Genomic DNA, 25283 nt, shown 5'->3' with positions numbered 1-25283 from the left:
GAGTGAGACCCTACCTCGAAAAACAAGAAACAAAACAAAAATCAATCAAACAAAAACCCTGAGTTGACTCAGCCAGCATTTACCATGCACTTTAAGACAGGGTCTCGTGTAGCGGGGTGTGCCCTTGAACTCAGTATGTAGTGAGACCTTGAACTCCTGGTCCTCCTGCTCCCACCCCCCAAGTGCAGCGGTTACAGGGGTGCCTCACCATGTCCGGTTCGTGTGGTGCTGGGGCTTGAACCCAGGTCCCCATGCAAGGCTCGGTAAAGCTCTCTACTGACCGAGTCTCATCCCAGTCCTGCAGGGGTTGCATCCTGTGAGAAACGAACTGTTTTCCTGTGTGCTACAGATGGGGAAACAGAGGCAGGAAGTTCCTGGGTTAAGGGCTGAACCTCGGCTCCGCGCAGCCCCTGAACTTGAGTTTCAGTTTCCCAGATGGGGGCGTGGCAGCAGCTGCGAATTTGACTTTCCTTTTCCCAGAAGCCCCAAGACCTGCGCAGAGTCCGGCCTCGGTCACTCGCCGCCCGCCCGGAGCTCTGCAGCGGACATGGGAAACTGGGAGTCGCACGTGTCCTCGGTGCCGGCTGCGCAGCTGGGGGAGCTGATCGAGGGCAGCCTCAGGCCGCCCGCGGAGGGCGAGAGGCACATCCGCCAGGTGGTGCAGACCATCTGCGACGCGCTGCTGAGCGCCGAGCACTTCCCCCGGGTCCACGGGGTGGCCAAGGTGAGGCCGGGAGCTGAGGGACCTGCTGCTACACCCAGTTCTGGGCTGCTGGGGGTCACCTGTCACCGTGCAGCGCAGCGCAGCGCAGCGCCCGCGGGACTCGGGACGTGGGCTGCGGGCTCTTCCCTGCCTGGCGGTGTGGCCCCGGGCAGGCTGCCTCCCTTTTCTGGCTCTGTAGATGAGGTGAGCGTAGACCCCCTGGGTCAAACATAGGGTTCTTAGCACAGCAGCGGCTGTAGTCGGTGCCTAGTAAGTTAGCTGGGCTTACTTCCTAGTATCTGGGTGGGCGTGTGTGAGTGTGAGAGGGAGGAGCGGGGGGCTGGGGTTTGAACCCAGGGCTTTGCACATGCTAGTCAAGCACTCCACTGGTTTGAGAGGGTTTTGTTTTGTGTTTGGTCTTATTGTTACTGTTGTTTTTATTTTAATTTGTTTATTTTAATTTATTTATTTGGGAGCGAGAGCGAGAGCGAGAGCGAGAGCGAGAGCGAGAGAGAGAGAGAGAGAGAGAGAGAGAGAGAGAGAGAGAGAGGGAGGGAGAGAAAATGGGCGCTCCAGGGCCTCCAGCGTGCGCCCCCTTGTGCATCTGGCTAACGTGGGTTCTGGGGAATCAAGCTTTGAACCGGAGTCCTTAGGCTTCATAGGCAAGCGCATAACCTCTAAGCCATCTCTCCAGCCCCTGTTGTTTTAAAAATAGTGTTTATTTATTTGCAGGGAGAGAGAAAATGGGTGTACCAGAGCATGTTGCCATTGCAAATTCTAGATGCATGCACCACTTTGTGCATCTGGCTTTATGTGGGTACTGGGAATTGATCCCAAGACATCAAGCCTTACAAGCAAGTGCCTTTAACCACTGAGCCATCTCCCCTGCCCCTATTGTTTGTTTGTTTGTTTTTAATTTATTTGAGAGAAAGAGAGAGAGAGACAGAGAGAGAGGGAGGGAGGGAGAGAAATAGAGAGAATGGGTGCACTAGGGCCTCTAGCCACTGCAAAAGAATTCCAAATTCTGCATCTGGCTTTACATGGGAACTGGCGAATTGAACCTAGGTCCTTTGGGTTTACAAGTAAGTGCCTTAACCACTAAGCAATCTCTCCAGCCCTATTGTGTTTTTTTGGAGACAGTGTCTCCCTGTGTAGCTCAGACTGGCTTTGAGCACGCATTCCCCACCTCAGCCTCCTGAGTGCTGGGATTCCGGATGGGCTCTACCCTGCCCAGCTCCCAGTGCCCTTTCTATCTTCCCGCAGACAAGGCGACTGAATCAAGACTAGAGAAGCTGAGCAAAACCACCGGAAGGAGGAAGCCTCCCTCTCATCTGTTAATAATGTTTGGTTTTAGCCAGGTGTGGTGGTGCACACATTTAATCCCAGCACTCGGCAGGCAGAGGTAGGATCACCATGAGTTCGTGGCCACCCTGAGAGTACATAGTGAATTCCAGGTCAGCCTGGGCTAGAGTGAGACCCTATCTCGAAAATGAAACAAAAAAAAAAACAAAAACATTTGGTGCTATAGGCAAAATTCAAAGCACTGGGAGAGGAAGTCACTAGGAGGTGCTGGGCCTGCAGGACTGGGGAGAATCCTAATCTCCCAACAGCATGGTGTGTGTGTGTGTGTGTGTGTGTGTGTGCGCGCGCGCGCGTGCGCAGAGGACAAATTTGAGTGTTACTCCTCAGGTGTCTTCCACTTTTTGTTTGAGGTAAAGTCCCTCATTGGCCTGGAACTTCCCAGATAGGCTCTCTAGCTGACCAGTGAGCTCCAGGGGTCCACCTGTCTCTGCTTCCCACCTCACCATTGCTAGGCATACAAACACACACCACCTTGCCTGTCTTTTTACATTATCTGTAGAGATTGAACTCAGGTCCTCATGCCTGCAAGGCAAATGCTCTACCTACTAAGCAATCTCTCCTACCTGTATTTGTCTTTTTTTGTTTGTTTGTTTGTTTGTTTGTTTTTCAAGGCAGGGTCTCACTCTAGTTCAGGCTGACCTGGAATTCACTATGTAGTCTCAGGCTGGCCTCAAACTCATGGTGATCCTCCTACCTCTGCCTCCAGAGTGCTGGGATTAAAGGTGTACGCCACCACACCTGGATGTCCATTTTTCATTGCTATAACAAAGCACCTGAGGCAGGCTGACTTTAGAAAGGAAAAATGGTTTGCTCAGCTCACAGTTTGGGATACTTATGGTCCAAATGGCATGGGTGGCTCTGGTGGGGACATATGATAGATGTCAGAGGCAAGAGTGCACACAAGAAACCTGAGGAGCTGGAGTCCCATAGTCCTCCTTGCAAATACACTCATGGTGGATGGAAGGACCTACCAGGAGGCCCCTTTTGTGAGTCCCGCACCTTGACATCACTGAAGTGTTGTGGTTTGAACATGAAATATCCTTCATGCGCTTGTGTTCCCAGACTATGGTACTGCTCAGGAAGGCCACAGAGGTGGCCTTAGGCCTTAGATGAAGCCTTCCTAGAGGAAGTGGGTTTTGGGGAGGGGTGGAGCTTGGGGTTTGTTAGCCCAGTCTTACTGTCTGTCTGCTTGCTGCTTTCTGACTGCAGAGGCAATGTAACCAGCCAGCTGCCACCACCATGCCTCCCCACCAGACAGAATGCATCGAGGGTGGTTTGAATGTGAACGTATGCTGCCCCCCATACTCTCTGGTGTTTTGGATTAAGGTTAGATTTCCTGCTTAAGTCTCCAGCCTGCTGAAGGAGGTGTCACTGGAGGCAGATCTGAATTCTAGCTCAGAGGTGTGGAGAGAACAATTTGAGCTCTGGCAGGTTCATACTTGCTGCTGTGGGTGTGTGCTGGCTGGCTGGTGGTTTCTCTCTGCTGGGATCTGTGAAAGGGAGCCAGCTTCTTCTGCCATTGATGGAACTTCTCCTGGCTCTGTGAGCTGAAATAAACCCATCCCTCCCATAAACTGTGTCTTGTTGGATGTTTGTCCCAGGAATGTGAACAACAGTATCTTAAACTGTAGCTGAAATAAATTCTTTCAGGCTCAAGTTGATTCTTTTTGTTTTGTTTTTGGTTTTTCAAGGTAGGCTCTAACTGTAGCTCAGGCTGACCTGGAATTCACTATGTAGTCTCAGGATGGCCTCGAACTCACAGTGCTCCTTCTGCCTCCCGAGTGCTGGGATTAAAGGTATATGCCACCATACCTGGCCTCAAGTTGATTCTTGTCAGATATTTGGAGACAGCAGAGAAAAGTAACTAATCTGTCAGACTACTAAGAACCAAGCCTGACCAGGCGTGATGGCACATGATTTTAATCCCAGCACTCAGGAGGCAGAGGTAGGAGGATCACTGTGAGTTCGAGGCCACCCAGAGACTACATAGTGAATTCTAGGTCAGCCTGGGATAGAGTGAGACCCTACCTCAAAAATAAACAAAAAAACAAAAAAATTTTAAAAAGGACTGAGCCTGAAGGCCTCGACCCCTGGGAGACAAGTTGTCCCCTTCTCACCGGGTCCTTTGCTGCTCTGCGGCCTCCTGGCCTCTGCTGTTACCCGCACCCATGACCCCCTAGAAGGCTGGACAATTTGTGTCCTCTGCCCCAGAAACAGATGAGTAGTTAACAACTCGTGTCAGCCTGGGCCCGAAGCCAGGACGCTTGCTCAAGAGCATGTTTGTTTAACCCCCAGGCTCCTCTGCCTCTAGGTAACACACCCATTGTTGCAGGGAAGCATCCATATGACAGGGCCACTATAAGCATGCAGCCTGATGGGCCACCCCATACAACGCCCTCACATGGCCCACACCCCGGCATTTCCAGTCCCTTAACAGCCCCGAGCTCCGGTTCAGTCAGCACCCCAGCCCCCAGTGGCTACTCTCCTCACTTCTAATGGCAGAGATTTGATTTGCCTAGGTGAGTGGTTTCATCCTAGAATGTGGGACTTTCATATTTCCTGAAACTGGGAATATCCTATATAACAGGACAAGAAGGTGACCCAATGTGCCTGGCATCATGAGCTCTCCTGTGCCCTGTGTGGTTTCTTTGGCTCACCACATTTATAAGGCGTGTGTTGGAGTGACCACTTTCATTTATCCATTTGAGCACTAGTGACCATTGGAGTTGTCTCCAATTTGGAGGCAGGAAGACCAAACCCTGACATGGACACGAATGAGTGTCGGCCACCCAGTCTTAAGACAATGGTGACATTTTGGGATTTCACTTGAGTTGAGAATTACCACTGTCTGCTGGAGTCCTCTGTGTCCCCAAAGAATCCAGGCCTCAGATCTGCTGCTTTCTTGCCTGCAGGGTGGCTCCTATGGACGGGGAACATTCCTGAAAGGTGACACCAGAGGTACCCTTGTCCTCTTCCTCAATCACTTGGAACAATTCCAAGATCAGAAGAAAAACCAACAACAAGTCCTCAACATAATCGAGCAGCGGCTCACAAGCCACCCTCTGCATTTCCAGTGGGAAGTCACGAAACTCCAGGGCTACCTCATGGTCCATGTGTCCACACGATGGCAAAGCGTGCACTTACAAGTGTTGCCTGCCTTCAATCCTTTGGGTGAGTGCTCTGGTGGATGTGGGGGCAGCAAGGCCTCCCACAGGGGGTGCTGGTGAATCACTGGGGTCTTGAAGGCTGGGACAGACAGCGCTGGCCTTTTCCAATGTGGGAATTCATCTCAGGAGAGAAAGTTTCCTCCCTCTCCTCTCTGGAACTTCTTCCCCATTTTCTCATTTACTTTGGAGAAAATGTTCTTGACTCTTGAATCTAAAGTGGAGATTATCTGGGTGAGTGGGTGGATAGATGGATGGATGGATGCAAGGTAGATGGAAAAATGGCTGGAAGGAAAGTGAATGACAGATGGAGGTGGATGGAAGTAGATTCTTGGGTGTTGAATGGATGGAAGGATGCATGTGCACAAGGATGGATAGATGGGTGGATGGATGGATGGAAGGATTGATCGATGGGTGGGTGGGAGGACGGGTGATGGATGGAAGGGTGAATGGATGGATAGATGGTTGGATGGGTGGGTGGATGGATAGATGGGTGGATGGATAGATGAAGGCATGGACGGATGGATAGGTAAATGGATGGGTAGAGAGATAGATAAATGGATGAATGTATAGATGGTTGGAAGCATGGATGAATAGAGGCATGGATGGATGGAGAGATAGATGAATGGAGGCATGGATGGATGGATATATGGGTGAACAGATGGATAGATGGATGGGTAGGTGGGTAGATAGGTAGGTAGGTAGGTAGGTAGATGGATAGATAGATAGATAGATAGGGGGTGGATGTATAGATGGTTGCAGGCATGGGTGGATGGATGGATGGATGGAGGCATAGATGGATGGGTGGAAGGATGGATGAAAACAGATAGGTAGATTGATGTGAATGGTGGGTAGATGAATGGATGGAAAAAGGAATGATGCCTTGATGGAGAAGGCCCACTCAGAATCGCTACAGCTCAGTCGCAGACACAGGAATGCGTATCGTTGCAAGCTTATGAATGCCAGAGGAACCCCACCCTCTTTAAACAAGTGAGGAGAGAGAGGAGTAGAAGCATGACCAGGGCCAGTTAGTGACAGGCTAGTCCCCGGTCAGGGTGCCTTCCATCATTCACAGTTTTGAGGAATTTCTGTGCTACCAGGGACCTTGCAGAATCATTACTTGTACCATCTTCTGATAAGACATGCATATACCTTAATGACTTGTACTCCCACAAATATGACTTGGATCAGAAAAATGGAAGAGGGGGTCTCAGTGGTTAAGGCACTTGCCTGCAAAGCCTGACACACCACGTTTGACTCTCCAGTATCCACATAAAACCAGATGCACAAAGTGGCACATGCATCTGGAGTTTATTTGCAGTGGCTGGAAGCCCTGGGGCTCACTGTCTCCCACTGCTTGAACATAAATTTTTTTGTTTGTTTTTCAGCCTCACTGTAGCTCAGGCTGACCTGGAATTCACTTTGTAGTCTCTGGGTGGCCTCAAACTCATGGCAGTCCTCCTACCTCTGCCTCCCAAGTGCTGGGATTAAAGGCATGAGCTACCATGTCTGGCCTGCAATTTTTTTTTTTTTTGAGGGAGGGTCTCACTGTAGCTCAGACTGACCTAGAATTCACTCTGTAGTGTCAGGGTGGCCTCGAACTCATGGTGATCCTCCTACCTCTGCCTCCTGAGTGCTGGGATTAAAGGCATGTGCCACCACGCCTGACCACTTGCAAATAATTTTAAAAATAAATAAAAGTGGAACAGTGTGGGAGGTGGTAGCCCTGGATTCTCTTATAAAAATATTTTTATTTATTTATTTGAAAGAAAGAGGCAGACATAGAGAGAAAGAGTGAGTATGGCACACTGGGACCTCCTGCTGCTACAAACAAACTCCAGTGCATGTGCCACTTCTGTGTGTATGGCTTTATGTAATAAGAAATTGAACCCAGGCCATCAGACTTTACAAGCAAGTTCCTTTAACCACTGAGCAGCTTCTGTAGCCCCAGCCCTGGATTCTTATCCTGTTATGGCTTGGATGTGAAATGTCCCCTACAGGCTCCATGTACTTGAATACTTGGTCCCCAGCTGGTGGCTGTGATTTGGAACCTGTAGGAGGTAGGCCTTGATAGAGGAAGTGAGTGAGTAGGCAGAGGGCCCCATCCTGCCTCTGGCCCTTCTTCTGGTCTCTTTCTCCCCTCTTCCCGCCTCTCTCTTCCCTTCCTATTCCACCAAGACAGATGTGAGCCAGTATCTTCAGTCCTGCTGCCAGGACTTTCTGGCCATCATGCGCTCTGCCCTCCAACCCTGAGCCAAACTAAACCCCCCTCCCTAAAGTTTCTCTTGCCAGGCATTCAGTAATAGAAAGTGGAAAAGAAACAAATACATTGTCTTACTGTATCCCGTGTCCACCCACTCTACAACAGAGTAGAAAAACTGGCTCTCAGGACCAGTTATTCAAACACCCTGGGATAAGAATTCCAGGCTGCACCTGCCTCAGAAAAAAGTGGGGGCTGGAGAGATGGCTTAGTGGTTAAGGCATTTGCCTGCAAAGCCAAAGGATCCCAGTTTGACTTTACAGGACCCACATAAGCCAGATGCACAAGGGGACACATGCATCTGGAGTTTGTTTGCAGTGGCTGGAGGCCCTGGCATGCCCATTCTCTCCCTTCCTCCCTCCCTCCCGCCTCTCTCCTTCTTTCTCTCTCAAATAAATAAATAAAATATATTTTTTAAAAAGGGTTAGAGTTGGCTGAGTGAGGTGGTGCACATCTTTAATCCCAGCACTTGAGAGGCAGAGGTAGGGGGATCACTATGAATTCAAGGGCTGAGGCTACATAGTGAATTAGTGAATTCCCAGGTGGCCTGGGCTAGAGAGACTTTACCTTGAAAAACCAAAAAAAAAAAAAAAAAAAAAAAGAGTTGGAGTCAAGATATAGAGAGACAACATGTGGCTCCTAAGTTCTGCAGGGAATCCTGGGCACACTCTTCTCCTTCAAAGCCCAGTGGTTAGAGAGAGACCAGGCCAGAATGGCCTCTCCTGACCTCATCATGCAAGGATGGTGTGAGAATGCTTTCTCACATGTAGTACCCCCAAACTGCCACCAGATGGCAGTAGAGCTGCACGTTCCAAATTAATAGTCTCAATACCCCACCCCCAACCATGGGAAAGCTTTCCAAAAAGAGTAACCCTGCAAGGGGATTTATAAATGGCTTCCTTTACTAAATCAAAGGCTAACTAACCTGGCCTACTTTTCCCATCAGGTCAGGAAGAGATCCTTCAACTCTGCACTCTTTCTACTGCTCTTGTCATCATTTCTCTCCCTGGGGCCTTGGACTCTACGATGCAGGAGCTTCCGGCTTACCTGATCTCCCTGTGTTTCTGTTTCCTGTAATTAGCAGTAGCAGTTTTACCCACCACATAAGAGTTGTATGAGACATGCATGCTTCTTGTGCATAAAGGGTTTACACGATGCCTGCTATACAGGAAGCACTCAATAAAGGGTAATGCCCAGTGCCCTGAGCTGTGCTGGGAAGTCAATACATCTGTCAGGATGTAAAGAAGAAGCCAGTGATTGCTCTCTGGGACCATGCATCCAAATGTGTGTTACACACAGCAGGGCCTGGAAAGCAGGGACTGACGCTGGTGGGTCAAACAGCCTCCATCCTGCAGTCGGGGCCTTGACTGGCATCTGGGGGTCGTGTGCCCTTGACTCTCTGAAACAGAATGCCCAGGGGTGCGCTCAACAACAGAGTGTCCTTTGGCTACACAGGTTCTCTTTTCTTCCACATGGATGTTGGCTGTTTACAGCAGACGCCCTCTGGTATAGGCCTAGAGCCCCCACTTTCTCATCTGTAGCCGTGTTCCTCAGAGCTCAGTGTGGCTCTGCTGAGCCTGTCTCAGGTCAACACCATCAAGTCCTCATTCTTGCTGTTAGGCCACACTTGCTGTATTATCTAGGGGACAAGCTACCTGTCATGCTTGCTTGCCTGTGAGAACAGCAGCCGTCTTGCAGATGAAGCAAGATGGTCTCCCAAACTCTAGTTTCCTCAGCAGCTCCGAGTACATACTGAGACTGTTCCTCCCTCCCCCTCCCCCCTCCTTCCCTCCCTCACTCTCTCCCTCCTTCCCTGCCTCCCTCTCTGTCTCATTAGGTGTAGGTGAACCCAGCCGCTGGGTCTACCGAGCTCTCAAAAGAACCATAGATCAAACAGGCGCCTCACCTGGTGAGTTCTCAGTGTGCTTCACAGGGCTCCAGGAGAAGTTTTTCAGCAAGTACCCCAGAAAATTGAAGGACTTGATCCTGCTGGTCAAGTACTGGTATCAACAGGTAACTTCCCCTTTGTCCGTTTCCTGTTCACTGGCCTCATTTGTATGCAGAGCATTGATGCTCAGGGATCTTAGGAATGCATCAGCAAAACAGGGAGTACGCCTTCTACTCCCAAAAGACCCCCACCAATCACCCCCTTCCCAAGGTTGCTGGCTGTGGTGGGTGGTGGTACACAGCTATTACCCAGCACTCGGGAGGATGAGGTAAGAGGGTCTTGCATTCAAGGCCAGCCTGAACTACACAGCAAGACCCTGACTCAAAAAAAACCCACAAAAAACAAAAAAACCAAACAATTGTCATCATCAGTGAGTGGCACTTATCAGGCCTGTGCAGTGTGCATGTTTGTGCATAGGGCATGTGCATCGATTCTCTGAGATAGCTTATCTCACTGAGCCTGGAGCTGCTGTTTTTGTTTTTTTTTTTTAAATTTTATGTTTGTTTATTTATTTGAAAGTGACAGACAGAGAAAGAGAGAGAGAGAGAGAGGGAGGGAGGGAGGGAGGGAATGGGCATGCCAGGGCCTCCAGCCACTGCAAACGAACGTGGGTCCTGGGGAATGGAGCCTCGAACCGGGGTCCTTAGGCTTCACAGCAAGTGCTTAACCACTGAGCCATCTCTCCAGCCCTTTTTTTTAATCTAGACTGGCTGACCAGGGAAGCTCAGTGATCCTCCTGTTTCTATCTCCCTCAGGGCTAGGGTTACATGCATGTGTGACCACACCTAGTTTTTTCCAGGGATGCTGGGGGTCATACTCAGGTCCTCACATTTATACAGCAAGTGCTCTTATCCACTGAGCCATTCCTCAGCCTCTTATTTATTTATTTTTAAAATATTTTATTATTTATTTATTTGCATGTAGAGAGAATGGGTACACCAGGGCCTCTAGCCAATGCAGACAAACTCCAAATGCATGCAACACTTTGTGTATTTGGCTTTATATGGGTACTGGGGAATCCAACCCCGGGTCATTAGGCATTGCAAGCAAGCATCTTGCCCACTGAACCATCTCTCCAGCCCCCCTTATTTATTTTTAAACACTGTAAGTGGAATTGTACTGCACTCAATTTGTGTGTCTTCCTTACATTACTCCACCCTCGTTGAGGAGGTCTAACCACATTGCCACATATAGTCATAAATTTTCATTGTTTTATTAATATCGTATTTCCTTTCTGCTCATGCTGGACCTTTGGGTCCTCTCCAATTTAAAACTACTATGAATTACATTGGATGGATATGCTTCTACGTATCTTTTGTGAATTTAAGCACTCATTTCTCTTAGATAAAGATTGAGAAAATTAGAATTGCTGAGTTGTGATTCTATAGACATAGACACAGCCATGTGGCATACGTGTGTATGGTTATATGCACTTCTGTAGAATCTACCTGAACTATACATGGGGAATGTTTATTGAACTGTTGCAAATACTGCCAAGTAGTTTTCCGAAACCACTGTTCCAGGTTCCACTCCAGTGAGTGCCGCAAGTGTCCTGGCTACCCTGCATCCTGGTCAGCACTTGATGTGACCAGTGTATTGACTTTGAGACATGCTGATAGGGACAATGACTCCTCGACTTCTGTTTCCTGATGCATCGCTACCTTTTCTCTTCTCTCACAGTGCCAGAAAAAATGGGAGAGTTCCTCCTATCTAGATCCATATGCTCTGGAGCTGGTCACAGTGTATGCCTGGGAACAGGGCTGCCAAGTGGAAGACTTTGGGCTCGCTGAAGGCGTCAGGACTGTACTGCGGCTCATCACACAACAGGAGCAGCTGTGTGTCTACTGGACAGTCAACTACAACTTTGAGGATGAGATGGTCAGGAACATCCTTCTACATCAGCTACGGTCGCAAAGGTACCAAGCTTCTCCCGGGCTCTGTCCCTGACCTCCCACCTACAGGTCTGAGCCCCTCCTGGCAGCCACGGTGAAGGGCGCAGAGGGTCTGACCATAAGGGAAGGCCTAGCCAATCCCAACCATGGTATGTCTTGCCCCCAAGACAAATTCTGTAGAAAGAAGAGGCTGCGAGAGCAAGCAAAGCTGGCAAAGAGGAGACCAATATTATTGTGTTCATGGCACATCTCTGAACAGTGAGAAAGAGGGGCAGGGCAGCTGGACAGCTCACAGCCTCCCAACAGCTTAGAGGAGCCACAGCAGTCAGAGCCTGGGCTTCTCACTTCCCACTAGGGACCACTGATTTCTTTCAATTGGATACAATTCCTAGGCCAGTAATCTTGGATCCAACTGACCCAACCCACAATGTGGTCCAAAACCACCATGTCTGGAAGAAACTGAAAGAAGAGGCTCAATTATGGCTGGCTTCCCCCAGCCTGAACAATGTGTCACCCGCGCCTCATTGGAATGTTCTGGTGAGACGGGGTTTTGCACTATAGGGTGCTTCATCCAGACAAAGCCTTATCCTGTGACTCCCATAATGACGCGTCACATGTGGGGTGGCTGAAAACAACAGTGGTTGGTTCTCCGCACTCTCGATGCTAAATGTTCAAAGATGGTGTGAGAAGTGTGCTGTCTTGCATTTTAGGGGCAACTGTTCTCCATCTCTTGGCTGTGACAGCATCATCACCCCTCTGCCCCCCTTGCCTCTAAGTCTTCATGCTGTCAGGTTTGCCTGTGTCCCCCTTCTTTTTTTTCCCCGAGACAGAGTCTCAATCTAGTCTAAGCTGACCTGGAACACACTCTGTGGTCCCAGGCTGTCCTGGAACTCACAGAGGTCCTCCTACCTCTGCCCCTGAGTGCTGAGATTAAAGTCATGCACCACCAGGTCTGGCCCTTTTCTTTTTAGAACAATTGTTATATTACACTGGGATCTCCCTGAGTGGCCACCTCTAAATTTTTCTTGGTGTATCTATGTGTGTATGTATAGTTTGAGTGCTGTGTGTGCTGTGATGTATGTATGGCATATACATGTGTGTGAGTGCTGTGTGTGCTGTGATGTATGTATGGCATATACATGTGTGTGTATGGCATGCACGGCGGATATAGTGTGGTGTGGATATGTATAGCGTATGCATGTGCGTGCATCTATGTAGTGTGGGGATATGGTGTGTGTGCATGTATAACATAAGCAAGTGTGTATAGTACTCCTCTTCTTTCTGAGGAAATGCAGAAAAGGAAGGTGACACTTCACAGAGGAAAAGCAGGCAGATAAGAAATGGCTTTCTGGGATGGAGAGATGGCTTAGCTGTTAAGGCACACCTGCAGTTCCTATACATACTGCAGTGTGTATAGTGATAATTGTAGTATGATGTATGTATGTATATCATGTGTGTGTGCAGATGTGTGTGCCCTGTGCATGCATGTGCATGTGGAGTCATTGGAGAATGTCTATCACTCTATTTTTTCTAGCTTCTTTTTTAAACATTCATTTGTGTGTGTGTGTGTGTTTGCATATATATGCATGCCAGGGACTCTTGCCACTGCAAACAAATTCCTGTCTGGCATTATATAAATGGCTGGGGAATTGAACCCTGGCTAGCAAGCTTTGCAAGTAAACTTTAACCACTGATCCATCTCCCCAGTCCCTTTCTTGGCTTCTTAATTTTTTTGTAACATGTGATTTCTTCCCCTCATTGACTGAAAAGTCTGACTCTCCTGCCTGCCTCTCTTAAGGACCCTGCAATTACAAGGGCCAGTCTGGGTCCTCCAAGGTCACCTCTCATCTCTGGTTCCCACAAGCCTCTTAGGGGAAGGACCCCAATATCTCCTGGATGGTAAAAGAGGAGCCAGGAGAGCTTTTGCTTTGGGGGAGATGCTGTGTTTTGCCCTGAGACTCGGGAATGTTATTTAGAGAGGTCAGTGCAAGAACCAGAGATGGGAAGATCTGCTGACCCCTGGGAACAGGAGAAGACTGGCCGAGTCTGGAGCCGGGCAGGGCGGCAGGCAGGGCTCACCCGGGGTCTCTCCTCTCTCAGCCTGCGCCGCTCTTCATCACCCCGGGTCACCTTCTCGACAAGTTCATCAAGGATTTCCTCCAGCCCACCAAGGTTTTCCGAGAGCAGATCTGCAGGGCTGTTGACATGATCTGTACATTCCTTAAAGAAAATTGCTTTCGAGGTTCAACTATCAAAGTCCAGAATATCGTCAAGGTAAGCCCTTCCTTGGGGATGTTGCTGTGGGGAGCTAGGCCAGGAGACCACTGGCTCTCCAGGTGGCATTGCCACCATGGAGCCTTGAGTGAGGGAGCTGGGGAGCGGCTGGTCTCCAGTGGGGCAGTCTGGGCTGGCTCTAACACACATTTGGTCATTGTGTCAGTGACATTTCTTTCCTTCCTTCCTTCCTTCCTTCCTTCCTTCCTTCCTTCCTTCCTTCCTTCCTTCCTTCCTTCCTTTCTTCCTCCCTCCCTCCCTCCCTCCCTCCTTCCTTCCTTCCTTCCTTCTCTCCTTCCTTCCCTCCTTCCTTCCCTCCTTCCTTCCTTCCCTCCTTCCCTCCCTCCCTCCCTCTCTCTCTCTCTCTTTCTTTCTTTCGTAGGGTCTCACTCTAGCCCAGGCTGACCTGGAACTTACTCTGTAGTCCCAGGCTGGCCTCAAACTCACAGAGATCCTTCTACCTCAGCCTCCCAAGTACTGCACCACCATACCAGGTTTGTGCCACTTACTTTTCTTATTGCTGTAACAAAATCCCCCAAAAAACAACTCAAGGAAGAGTTGACTCTGGCTCATGGTCCCTCCTGGGGGGGAAGGAAAGGTGGCAAGAGCATGAGGCAGCTGGTCACATTCAATTCACAGCAAGAAAGCAGAGAGAGATGGGTGCTGGTGCTCGGCTCACTTTCTCCTTTTTATTTAGTCCAGGACTCCCGCCCACGGGATGGTGCCCCCAAACTCACGGTTGATCTTCCCATCTCTGCTAAACTTTTCTGAAAACATGGCACAAACACACCTTGTGTGTCTCCTGTGTGGTTCTAAACCCCATAAGTTGACAAGGAGGATGAACTTCCTCCATCCTGTGTTTCCTGGGGTCGCTGGCCATCCTTGGTGTTCTAGCTTGTACATACTGTGATGTTTGGAATTTGGAAAACCACAGACACACTTTTTTTTTTTTTCTGGGGCCCATGGTATTTATTTACCAATAAGGGTGCTGGCAGGAAGTGGAAGGGGTCTCTGAGTTACCTAGGAAAAGAAGAGGATGAATTTTAAGGTCTTCTGGGAGAAGTGGGGGTGGGGAAGCTTGGCACCCTGCGTAGTGGGGTGTAAGACCCGTGCTGCGTGAGTTGTCAGGGTGCTGTCTGCTTCACAAGGACATGGGAAGTTATGTTGGAGTCATGCTGTCCCAAATCTTCCCAAGTGGAGACTTGGATCTCTCAGATGTTAGCTCCTGTGGAAGGGGCACTGTTTCCTCCCCTCCAGGTGAGGAAAGGGCTTAGGAATTACCAGAACAGAAGTGGTTGATTTTAGGGTCCCAGACTGAATTCTAGGTTTACTTACTGGGAGGGGCAGAAACAACTCTTTGGAACCTCAATTGCTAGATCCAGGTTTGGGAAGAGGGGAAGCTCAGAAGATAACAGATACTCCATCATATCAGTGTCTCCCTCCATCTCTGTATCACCTGCCTCATGAGACTTCTCTTCTAAGAATACTTGTCACTGGATTTAGAGCCTAACCCAGATCCGCCATGATCTCACTCCAACATCCTTAAGTGCATCCATAAAGACTCTTTCCAAATAAGGTGATGTATCAATCAGATTGCCATGACTGTAACAAAATGCCTGAGAGTAATCAACTGGAAAAGAGAAGAGGATTTATCTTGACTCAGTTCCAGAGCTTGACTGACCCCATGACTCTGGGTCTGAGGTGACATGGCAGGAAGCAGGTAGGAGCCATTCAACTCAAAAGCAAGAGATAGGAAGGCACTGGGTTCCTAAGATCCCCTTTGTAGCCCTCAATGACTTATGGCCTCCTGTTAGCCCCACCTCTGCGTGTGTGTGTGTGTGTCTGTGTGTGTGTGCATGTGTACATGCCCACATGCTCATGTGGGTATGCAGGTGCATGTGCACTTGTGTGTGCATACATGTGGACCCCAGAGGACAACCTCAAGTGTTGTTCCTCAGGTGCTGTCCACCTAGTTTTGAGACAGAGTCTCTCTCACTAGCCTGGGTCTTTCCAATTAGGCCAGACAGGATGGCTGGTAAGCCCTAGGGATCCACTGCCTCAGCCTCCCCAGAACCAGGGCTATAAGCACACACCATCAGACCTGGATTTAAAAAAAATTTTTTTTGTTCATTTTTGTTTATTTATTTGAAAGTGAGAGAGAGAGTTAGAGAATGGGCGCACCAGGGCCTCCAGCCACTGCAAATGAACTCCAGATGCATGCGCCCCCTTGTGCATCTGGCTAACATGGGTCCTGGGGAATCGAGCCTCGAACCGGGGTCCTTAGGCTTCACAGGCAAGCGCTTAACCGCTAAATCATCTCTCCAGCCCTGGATTTTTTTTTTTTAGTGAGAGTTCTGGGGACCAAACACATGTTCTCGTGTTTATACAGCAAGCCTTTTACCAACTGAGCTATCTCCCCAGCCCCTAGGCTCCATTTTTTAAAAATTTATATTTATTTATTTATTTGAGAGAGAGAGAGAGGATAAGAGAGAACAAAATAGAGAATGGCACTCAGGGCCTCCAGCCACTTCAAACAAACTCCAGGTGCATGTACCCCTTGTGCATCTCGCTTATGTGGGTCCTGGGGAGTTGAGCATGGGTCTTTTGGCTTTGCAGGCAAACGTCTTAATTGCTAAGCCATTTCTACAGCCCCCAGGCTCCATTTTTTCTCCAAGGTTCTGCCACTTCCTAATAGCGCCAAGCTGGGCCCAAGCCTGTAACACACGGGCCTTTGAGGAACATTTTAGATCTCTGGCATACCATGCTCATGGGCTCCCAACAAAAGTATCTTTGGAGAGAGCTGGAGGGTGGGCACTGTTCGACCCCTTGCCGATACTAAGCTTGGTGTGGACTAAACTAGGGAAGGACCTCTTTTGGGTTTTAATCATGGCCTGGCTCACCACACTGGCTGAGTTCCATTCACAGGACAGGATCATTCTCCTTGGGTCAAAGAGCAGCACCAGCATACTTCCCTGTGTGTGCAGATCCCATGATCAGACAAGCGTGTACCCACTGGCACACGAAGGGCTGGAGTGCCCTATGTTTGCAGAACAGGTCCTGTGCGTGGGCATGCTCACTGGGACAGTCAGTTAACGGGAGAGTAAACAAAACTGAGTTCAAGGCCCAAGTCAGAAGTGCCGGTTCTGTTTTCTCCTCTCCTTTCTGAGGAAACGCAGAAAAGGAAGGTGACACTTCACAGAGGAAAAGCAGGCAGATAAGAAACGGCTTTCTGGGATGGAGAGATGGCTTAGCTGTTAAGGCACCCCTGCAAACCCTAAGGACCCAGGTTTGATTTTCCATGTCTCACGCAAGCCAGATGCACAAGGTGGCACGTGCATTGGGAGTTTTTTTGCAGTGGCTGGAGGCCCTGGGAATATTCAGAGTCATTCCCCCATCCTTACTCCAGGCTGGTGGAGTGATGGATACCGCAGGAAACAGTTGAGAATTCTCTACCTACCCATTGGACTGAGTTTGATTTATTTTGGGCCAAGTGAATTTAAACAACAATAACTCTTTTTTTTAAATTTTTTTGTTTTATTTATTTATTTGAGAGTGATGGAGACAGAAAGAGGCAGATAGAGAGAGAGAATGGGCGTGCCGGGGCCGTCAGCCACTGCAAATGAACTCCAGACATGTGTGCCCCCTTGTGCATCTGGCTTATGTGGGTTCTGGGGAATTGAGCCTCAGGGTCCTTAGGCTTCACAGGCAAGTGCTTAACTGCTAAGCCATTTCTCCAGCCCCATTCTTTTTTTTTTAAACAAGAAATCTTCAAGAAATGGACTTGGGCTGGGCATGGTGGCACATGCCTTTAATCACAGTACTCAGGAGGCAGAGGTAGAAGGATTGCTGTGAGTTCGAGGCCACCCTGAGACTACATAGTGAATTCCAGGTCAGCCTGGACCAGAGTGAGACCCTGCCTTGAAAAACAAAAACAAACATAAAAAGGACTTGGGATGTGGATTGCTTTCCCTTTACCCATCTGCCGTGTGTGTGTGTGTGTGTGTGTGTGTGTGTGTGTGTGTGTACATCTACTCACTTGACAAAGGGAAACACTGTCTTGGACTCAGCCCTACCTGGGTCCTGGGTCCTAAGGTGCATCCTGCCCTTGGCAATCTGGCTGAGGCGTCCCAGCTGGCACTGGCCTTTGGAAGGCAGGGAGGTGAGGGTGAGGGAATGACGAGCCCTGTCCTCCCTTTCTTCCCCAGGGAGGATCGACTGCCAAAGGCACGGCTCTGAAGCACGGCTCTGATGCCGACATCGTCGTGTTCCTCAGCTCCCTGAAGAGCTACACCTCCCAGAAAGCCGAGCGCAGCGACATCATCAGGGAGATTCGTCAGCAGCTGGAAACTTGCCAGCAAACCCAAAACTTCGAGGTGACGTTTGAGGTTTCCAAGTGGAAGGCCCCTAGGGTGCTGAGCTTCACCCTGAAATCCAAAAGTTTCAACGAAAGCGTCGACTTTGATGTACTGCCAGCCTTCAACGCATTAGGTAAGACTCCTCAGGCTCAAGCCCTGGAGGAAGAAGTTTCTGGAAGGAGTGATGGGGGGGGGCTATGGGTTGGGTCACAGGAATGGACTGCAATCGGTGTCACTTCTGGTCCAGGCCTCCAGCAGGGGCCTTGACAAGAGCAGGGATGCTGCTGTCGGTACCCAAGGGCAGCCAGAGTGTGGCCTCCGTCCCCGTGTAGCTCACAGAACAGAATACACAGTTCCCTGCATATCTGTAGAGGGTACTCCCTTCTTTCCTTCATGTGTTTGTGAAAGAAATGAAAGAAAAATGTGGGAGGCATGAAGACACGTGTGCATCTTCAGTTAGGTGGGAAGCCCAGCTCATGGGGGCTGGGGAGAGGGCTTGGTGGATAGGGGTACCTGGTGCATAAACACGAAGACCCGAATTCAGCCCCAGCACCCGCGTAGAAAAAGCCCACAGCTGTAACCCAGTGTTGGGGAGGAGCGGCCGAGCCAGGAGCATCGCTGGGGCTCTCTGGTCAGCCAGCCTGACCAAAACTTGGCAGCTCCAGGTTCAGTGAGAGACTCTGTCTCAAGGAAATAGGAGTGAGGATGAAAGGGGAGGGGTACTGATGTCCTCCTCTGGCCTCTGCACATATACAGGGTCCACATACATTCACACAGGTGTACACACCACACATACGACTATACTATACATGTGCACAGGGCACATGCATTTTTTTTGCACACACACGCATACAACATATACACACCAAAATGAATTAATAGTTAAAAATGGGAATTCAATTTAGAGGTGGCAGGTGTATAATGGTGTATTACAAAAAATCAAAGCTACTTGAGGCATTTCCCAAACCAGGATTATGAAGCATACCTTCCTTCTAATTGGAACTGCTTTCCTTAGGACCTGGGGATACATCTCCAGCTCCTTGGTAAAGTACTTACTGGGCATGCACAGTTCTTCCGTTTGATCCCCAATTACTGCCAACAAAACAAAACAGTTATCTGGAGCCGGGTGTGGTGGTGCACGTCTTTAATCCCAGCACTCGGGAGGCAGAGGTAGGAGGATTGCCATGAGTTTGAGGCCACCCTGAGACTACAGAGTGAATTCCAGGTCAGCCTCGGCTAGAGTGAGACCCCACCTTGAAAAAATAAATAAAATAAAATAAATGAAATAAACTAGGATGTAAAGCCCGCTGCTTGCCATCTACATTAAGATTCAATGACTGCCTTCCCCATGCTAGGCCAAGAGCAGTCCAAGCCCAGCCCCAGGGTCTATGCAGAGCTCATTGAGCTGTACAAATCCCCGGATGTGCTGGGAGGAGAATTTTCCACCTGTTTTACGAAGCTACAGAGCAACTTCATTGAAAGCCGGCCCATCAAGCTGAAGGATTTGATTCGTTTGGTGAAGCACTGGTTCAAACAGGTATGCTGGCCCTGGGTCTAGCCATCAAATAGGTATGCCAGGCCCTGCTATGGCCATCTGTTTATTAGTTTTACCATTAAGAGGTGACCACAAAGCCAGTCCTTGTCAAATGTCCTGTGCACACAAATCCTCCCATGCTGGTGGTTGGGTCCCTTTAAGGAACCATAGGTATTGGTAGGGTTCTTGTGACTCCTGTATCTATGGGCCTCAGGCCTACAGGGTCTCCAAGCATGAAAGTTGCTACATGCAGCTTGTTTTGTCCTTGCACTGGCCAAAGCGTTTCTCCTCCAAAGGGCACATGGAGGTGGGGATTGCTCCATCTCCCTGCTCACAGACACGGTGCTGTTTCTTGGAAGGCTCTACAGCTGGAACCACCTTGGGTGACTGAACGCTGGGGCCCTCAGGGCTCCTGTGTGACCTTGAGCGAGTCACTTCACTTTCCCAAGCCTCCCGCCTTCCTCTGAAATGGTGGTCCTATATGTCTGCCCTGCGGTATCGTTGGTGGACCTAGTACTCAAGAGACTTTCTAGCCCACTGTGGCCATGTTGCCTCCCCAGAAACACAGAGACAGCCGAATGCATGGCACAGGGAGCTGCATGTGCCACTTTGCCAGCTGCTGGCTGAGCTCAGCCAGCCATCTAGAACTCTCTGCTCCCTAGAGCAGCCGGGCTCTCACGGTCTTGCATCGTGACTCCCTTGCCCTGCTGCTGCCCCAGCGGTCTACGGGACTCACAGTGGGCTCCGCTGCCTTGCAAGAGTCATCTGAGGTCCCCCATTCTCCTCTCCTCAGTGTGAAAGGAAAATGAAGCCCAAGGGGTCTTTGCCCCCAAAGTACGCCTTGGAGCTGCTCACGGTGTATGCGTGGGAGCAGGGCAGCGGCCTGGACGATTTCGACACAGCTGAAGGCTTCCGGACCGTCCTGGAGCTGGTCACCCAGTACCAGCAGCTCTGCATCTTCTGGACCATCAATTACAGCTTTGAGGATGAGGGCATGAGGAAGTTCCTACTGAACCAGATCCAGAGAACCAGGTGCCTTCACTCAGCCCCCTTTTCCTCCCCAGGGGTTGGGGAGTTGTGAAGTGGTGGCCAGAGAAACTGCTCCCGTCTCAGGGACACGACCCTAGGGAGTGGGGGGAAGTGCCATCGAGGAGGGACACAGAAGAGACGAAGAGACTGTGGAAGCATGTGGGTTTGGTACTCTTTCTGGTGGGGGGTTGTTTTTGTTTTTGTTTTTGTTTTAGGTAGGCCCTCATCCCTTAGGAAAAGCACTGCCATGCCCAAACCAATTTATTTCAGTGTATTTAACAGATCAAGTCTTTTTTCATTTTTTTTTTTTTCCAAGGTACAGTCATGCTCCAGCCCAGGCTGACCTGGTATTCACTCTGTAGTTTCACGGTGTCCTCGAACACATGGCGATCCTCCTACCTCTTGCTTCCCAAGTTCTAAGATTAAAGGGGTGTGCCACCATGCCCAGCTCAGATCAAGTTTTATCTACCCTTTCAGAACTTGAAGAATAATAAGGAAGCCAGGTGTGGTGGCACACACCGATCCATCTCAGCACTTGAGAGGCTGAGGCAGGAGGGTCAAGAGTTCAAGGCCAGCCAGGATGACATAGCAAGAAAGTAAAACAAAATAGTTGTGCTCACTTCAGCAGCACATATACTAGAATTGTAAAAATAAAATAGTAAGGAATCTCAGGGCTTGTGCTCAACATTGCCAACAGGGAACAAAGATAACAGTAGCAAGAAACAAGGAAAGAGAAATAAGATAACAAGAACAAACATAGGAGAAATAAGAATGAGGTGCCCGGAACAAACATAGGAGAAATAAGAATGAGGTGCCCGGCAGGCAGCCTGCCGTAGACTGTGACCTTTTGGCAACACTGCATTTGATTAAGGGACACACTGAATGTCTGTCAGTTTCTCTTGAAAGATAGTTACATTGTGTACTCATGTGTAAGTAAGTCACAGCTTTCAAAACAGTTTTCAAATATAACATTTCTGGCCAGTGAGATGGCTTAGTGGTTAAGGCACTTGCCTGCAAAACCTAACGGATAGAGTTGATTCCCCAGTACCCAGTACTGACAGATGCACAAAGTGGCACATGCTCCTGGAGCTCATTTGCAGCAGCTGGAGGCCCTAGTGTGCTCTCTCTCTCTTGTTGTGTGTGTCTGCTTGCAAACAAACAAATTATGTATCAGTTCTAGGAAGTTTACTTTGAATTATATACTTGAATTGCTTGACACCTAAGCTGTCAGAACACATTAAATTATTAATGATAATTGGGCAGGCCTCAAATTCTGAGGCAACCCCATCTCGAAAGGCATCCTCTGACACTTTCTTATCCCCCTTTAGGCCTGTGATCTTGGACCCAGCCGAACCTACTGGCGATGTGGGTGGAGGAGACCGCTGGTGTTGGCATCTTCTAGCCAAAGAAGCTAAGGAGTGGCTGGCCTCTCCCTGTTTCACAAATGGGGCCGGGTACCCTGTAATGCCGTGGAAAGTGCCAGTAAGGGTGATCTAAAGGATATGGGCAGCCCTGTAACAGGTTTGAATCAAACAACTTCTCTTGTTAGAGTTGAGCCGGGAAGTAAACTCATAGGGATTGACGGACTCCCACCTTAAGGAACCCTGAAACAGGAGACCTAGGAACTCACAGTGGACATACTCTCTCCATCTGACCTCCCTCTGCCTCAGCGTTGGCCCTGAGACTCCACTGCCCTTCTGTCAGGACACTGAGCTTAGTTCTTGCTCTCGACCCACTCGAGACCAGCAGCACCCATACCCCCCAAACCAAACTGCCTGCCCACATCATCATAAGCCCCATGGAAATACTGTGGAAGAGGGCCCAGACAGATCGGAGGCAGGGTCCCTGCTGCTACCTCACAGGGACCGACTGAGGCCTTCATGACTCCGCAGAGAAGGCCATGACCCCACTTCCCACTAACGAGGGCCCCAGGGTAACAAGAGAGCAGGGGCAAGGGGATAAAACAGTATAACCTGTTATAATATCTGTACAATTAAATTAAATTGAAAAAAATTAACCAGGGCGTGGTGGCACACACCTTTAATACAGCACTTGGGAGGCAGAGGTAGGATAATTGCTGTGAGTTTGAGGCCAGCCTGGGACCACAGAGTGAGTTGCAGGTCAGCCTGAGCTAGAATGGGACCTTACCTCAAAAACAGTTGTTTTTAAAACTCCCCTGGAAGCAGGCATGCTTTTACCTCTTGGTTGCACCCTCTTGGGTTGATTCTTGAACACAGCAAAGACACCTTCGAACTGTAGGCTCACTACCGGACAGGAAGAGTACAAGGTGCCTTAGATATGTCAGCAACATAGACAGATAGAGAGAGAGAGAGAGAGGGAGAGAGAGAGAGAGAGCGGGCGCGTGCGTGCGTGCCACGACTTCCTGCCAAGTACAAATGGACTCCAGACGCACACGCCACTTTCTGTATCGGGCTTTATGTGGGTACTGGGGGATCAAACCCAGGTCGTTAGGCTTTGCAGGCAAACAGCTTAAACATTGAGCCACCCCTTAAGTCTCCATAACTTTTGTTTTGTTTTGTTTATTTATTTGAGAGCAACAGACAAAGAAAGAGGCAGACAGAGAATGGGCATGCCAGGGCCTCCAGCCACTGCCAACGAACTCCAGATGTATGTACCAACTTGTGCATCTGGCATACATGGGTCCTGGGGAATCGAGCCTCGAACCGGTGTCCTTAGGCTTCACAGGCAAGCGCTTAACCACTAAGCCATATCTCCAGCTCCCATAAAAATATTTTTAAAAGGCAAAGAGAGAAGGAAGAATGGGTAAGGCAGGTGCACATATACACACTGGGTCAGTCACAGAGAACTGTGTGTCCAGCGCCCTACCCCCCCCCCACACACACACCAGATACACCTGATAGGCCCTCCAGGTTATTACCCCACAGTACACTTGGCTTTCCTTCTCCTGCCTGCACTGTTGACATTTGGGCACAGGTGATTTCTTGTCGAGGGCTGTGCTGTGCATTGTGGGAAGCTGAGCAGCATCCAGGTCTCTGCCCACTGGATCTTGCTCAGAAGCCAATTCAGGCATCACTCAGTTGTCATGCTGCCTCGCAAGGACATGGGCCTGTGTGAGAGCCCCTGAGTTCGGTCATTGTGCCCGCTTTCAACCACAGGTCAGACCTCATTAACAAGTAGCGATAAGTACCCCGCCAAAGATGTCCCTGGTCCCAATTTCTAAATAGTTTCTTTCCAGGTCCTATTCTGTAGTGGTTGTCACCACTCAGGAACCTTGTCCCCTCTCTTTCTTTGCAGACGGTACAAACTGCAGGAAGCTGTGGTGCTCAGCTCCACCTTACTGTCAGCAAGATGTTCTCTTTCTGAAGCCATTTGGTCCTGCCATGGTGATCTGGAGGAAACTTCTAGAGTATAAAATAGAAGCTGGATCCTTCCCTCCCTAGCTGAGTCCCCCTCCCTCCTCCCCTCCCTCCCTGCCTCTGGAACTCTCAAGACACAATTCAAGACTGCAGAACCTTCTGGGGTCTTGCTTTGTGGTTGAACCCTCTCTCTGTGGCTGACCTTAAAGGCATTTGCCCTCCACCAGCTCCCTGTGCTCCTTATTTCTGTCCACTTCTCCGTATTTCTCCAGCCAGGCCTCCCCTGTGCTTCTAGCCTCTGCAAGGACTCTGTCTGGGTCTCCAAGGCTGAGTTCTTCACACCCGTCATGCCCAGCTAGCTCTCAGAGCCTTCCTTCCCTTCCCGGCCACGCTTTTCTCTTCCATGCCCAAGTGTGTCCTGGCCAGTCCGCCCTGTCCCTCCACCTCAGACTCACCGAAGGCTTCACGAGAGATCTTTAGTACCTGCTGCCTCTGCCTTCCCCAGGAGGGTTTTCTTGCCAAACTGGGCTTTATACTTAACGGCCTAAGTGCCATGTACTCTCACCTGAGGTTCTGTTTCTGCTGCCGTGCCAGCTGTGATACACCAAAGAAAACTTCTGGCCTTTGTGCCCAGTTCCTGGCACAGGGCTTCCAGATCCCATGGGGTAACTGACCAAAGCTTTCACTTTGTCCTTTTTGCTCCCAAGGACATTCTCCCAGACATCCTGAGTTTAAGCTAACAGGGTGACTCATGGTGACCCCTTGGAGTGTTTCAAGGGAGGCACTGCCCAAGCCAGAAAGTTTAGGCACAAGGTCAGAGGGTCAGAACATCATCCCACCTATGGCCAAGGTCATGCATCTGACCTCCAACATGGGCAGATGCTCCTGAGCCTGGGCCCTCTCCCAGACTTGCCACGCTAATACACACACACACACACACACACACACACACACACACACAATAGCTGTGTGTTTACAGGATTTACAAGCAGCCATTTTTAGCCACTGAGCTATCTCTCTAACCTGTTATGTGCTTTACAATAAAAGGGTGACCAGAAGTACTGTGGCGTCCTGAGTTCTGTGAGTGATTCTATTGAATGATCAAACCTGAAAGAGTCACAGGAACCCCCAAATTTGTATTCAAGTTGAACAGAGGTGTGGGTACCCTGAGGTCCCTTCTTGTGGCTGGCATCTAAAGAAACAGACTTATTGGTGATCTTTTTGTTGTTGTTTTGCTTTTGTATGTTTGTGTGTGTGCGTGCATGTGTGTGTGTGTGTGTGTGTGTGTGTGTGTCTACGCTCATGCCACAGAAGCACGTGTGGAGGTCTGAGGACAACCGTCGGGTGTCTGTCCTCTCTTCCCTGTGCTTGAGACAGAGTCTCTTGTCATTCTGCTTGAGCCACCCTCATGTATGTCAGTTGCT

General features: G+C 49.6%; 1 protein-coding gene across 1 annotated transcript; it reads left to right on the top strand.

Annotated features, from left to right (window-relative positions):
- Positions 1-547: 547 nt before the first annotated feature.
- Positions 548-24892, top strand: Oas2 (2'-5'-oligoadenylate synthetase 2). Its single transcript, XM_045132523.1, has 11 exons — positions 548-724; positions 4978-5236; positions 9327-9502; positions 11118-11353; positions 11722-11866; positions 13430-13603; positions 17809-18091; positions 19314-19495; positions 20286-20524; positions 21850-22042; positions 23798-24892. The coding sequence occupies exons 1-10, from the start codon at positions 548-550 to the stop codon at positions 22016-22018; spliced, it is 2040 nt and encodes a 679-aa protein (XP_044988458.1). The 3' UTR covers positions 22019-22042; positions 23798-24892.
- The last annotated feature ends 391 nt before the right edge of the window (positions 24893-25283 follow it).

The sequence above is a fragment of the Jaculus jaculus genome, chromosome 13 (genome assembly GCF_020740685.1).
Source record: "Jaculus jaculus isolate mJacJac1 chromosome 13, mJacJac1.mat.Y.cur, whole genome shotgun sequence".
NCBI classification, from domain to species: Eukaryota; Metazoa; Chordata; class Mammalia; order Rodentia; family Dipodidae; genus Jaculus; species Jaculus jaculus.
This window is presented reverse-complemented; position numbering and strand designations above follow the sequence as displayed.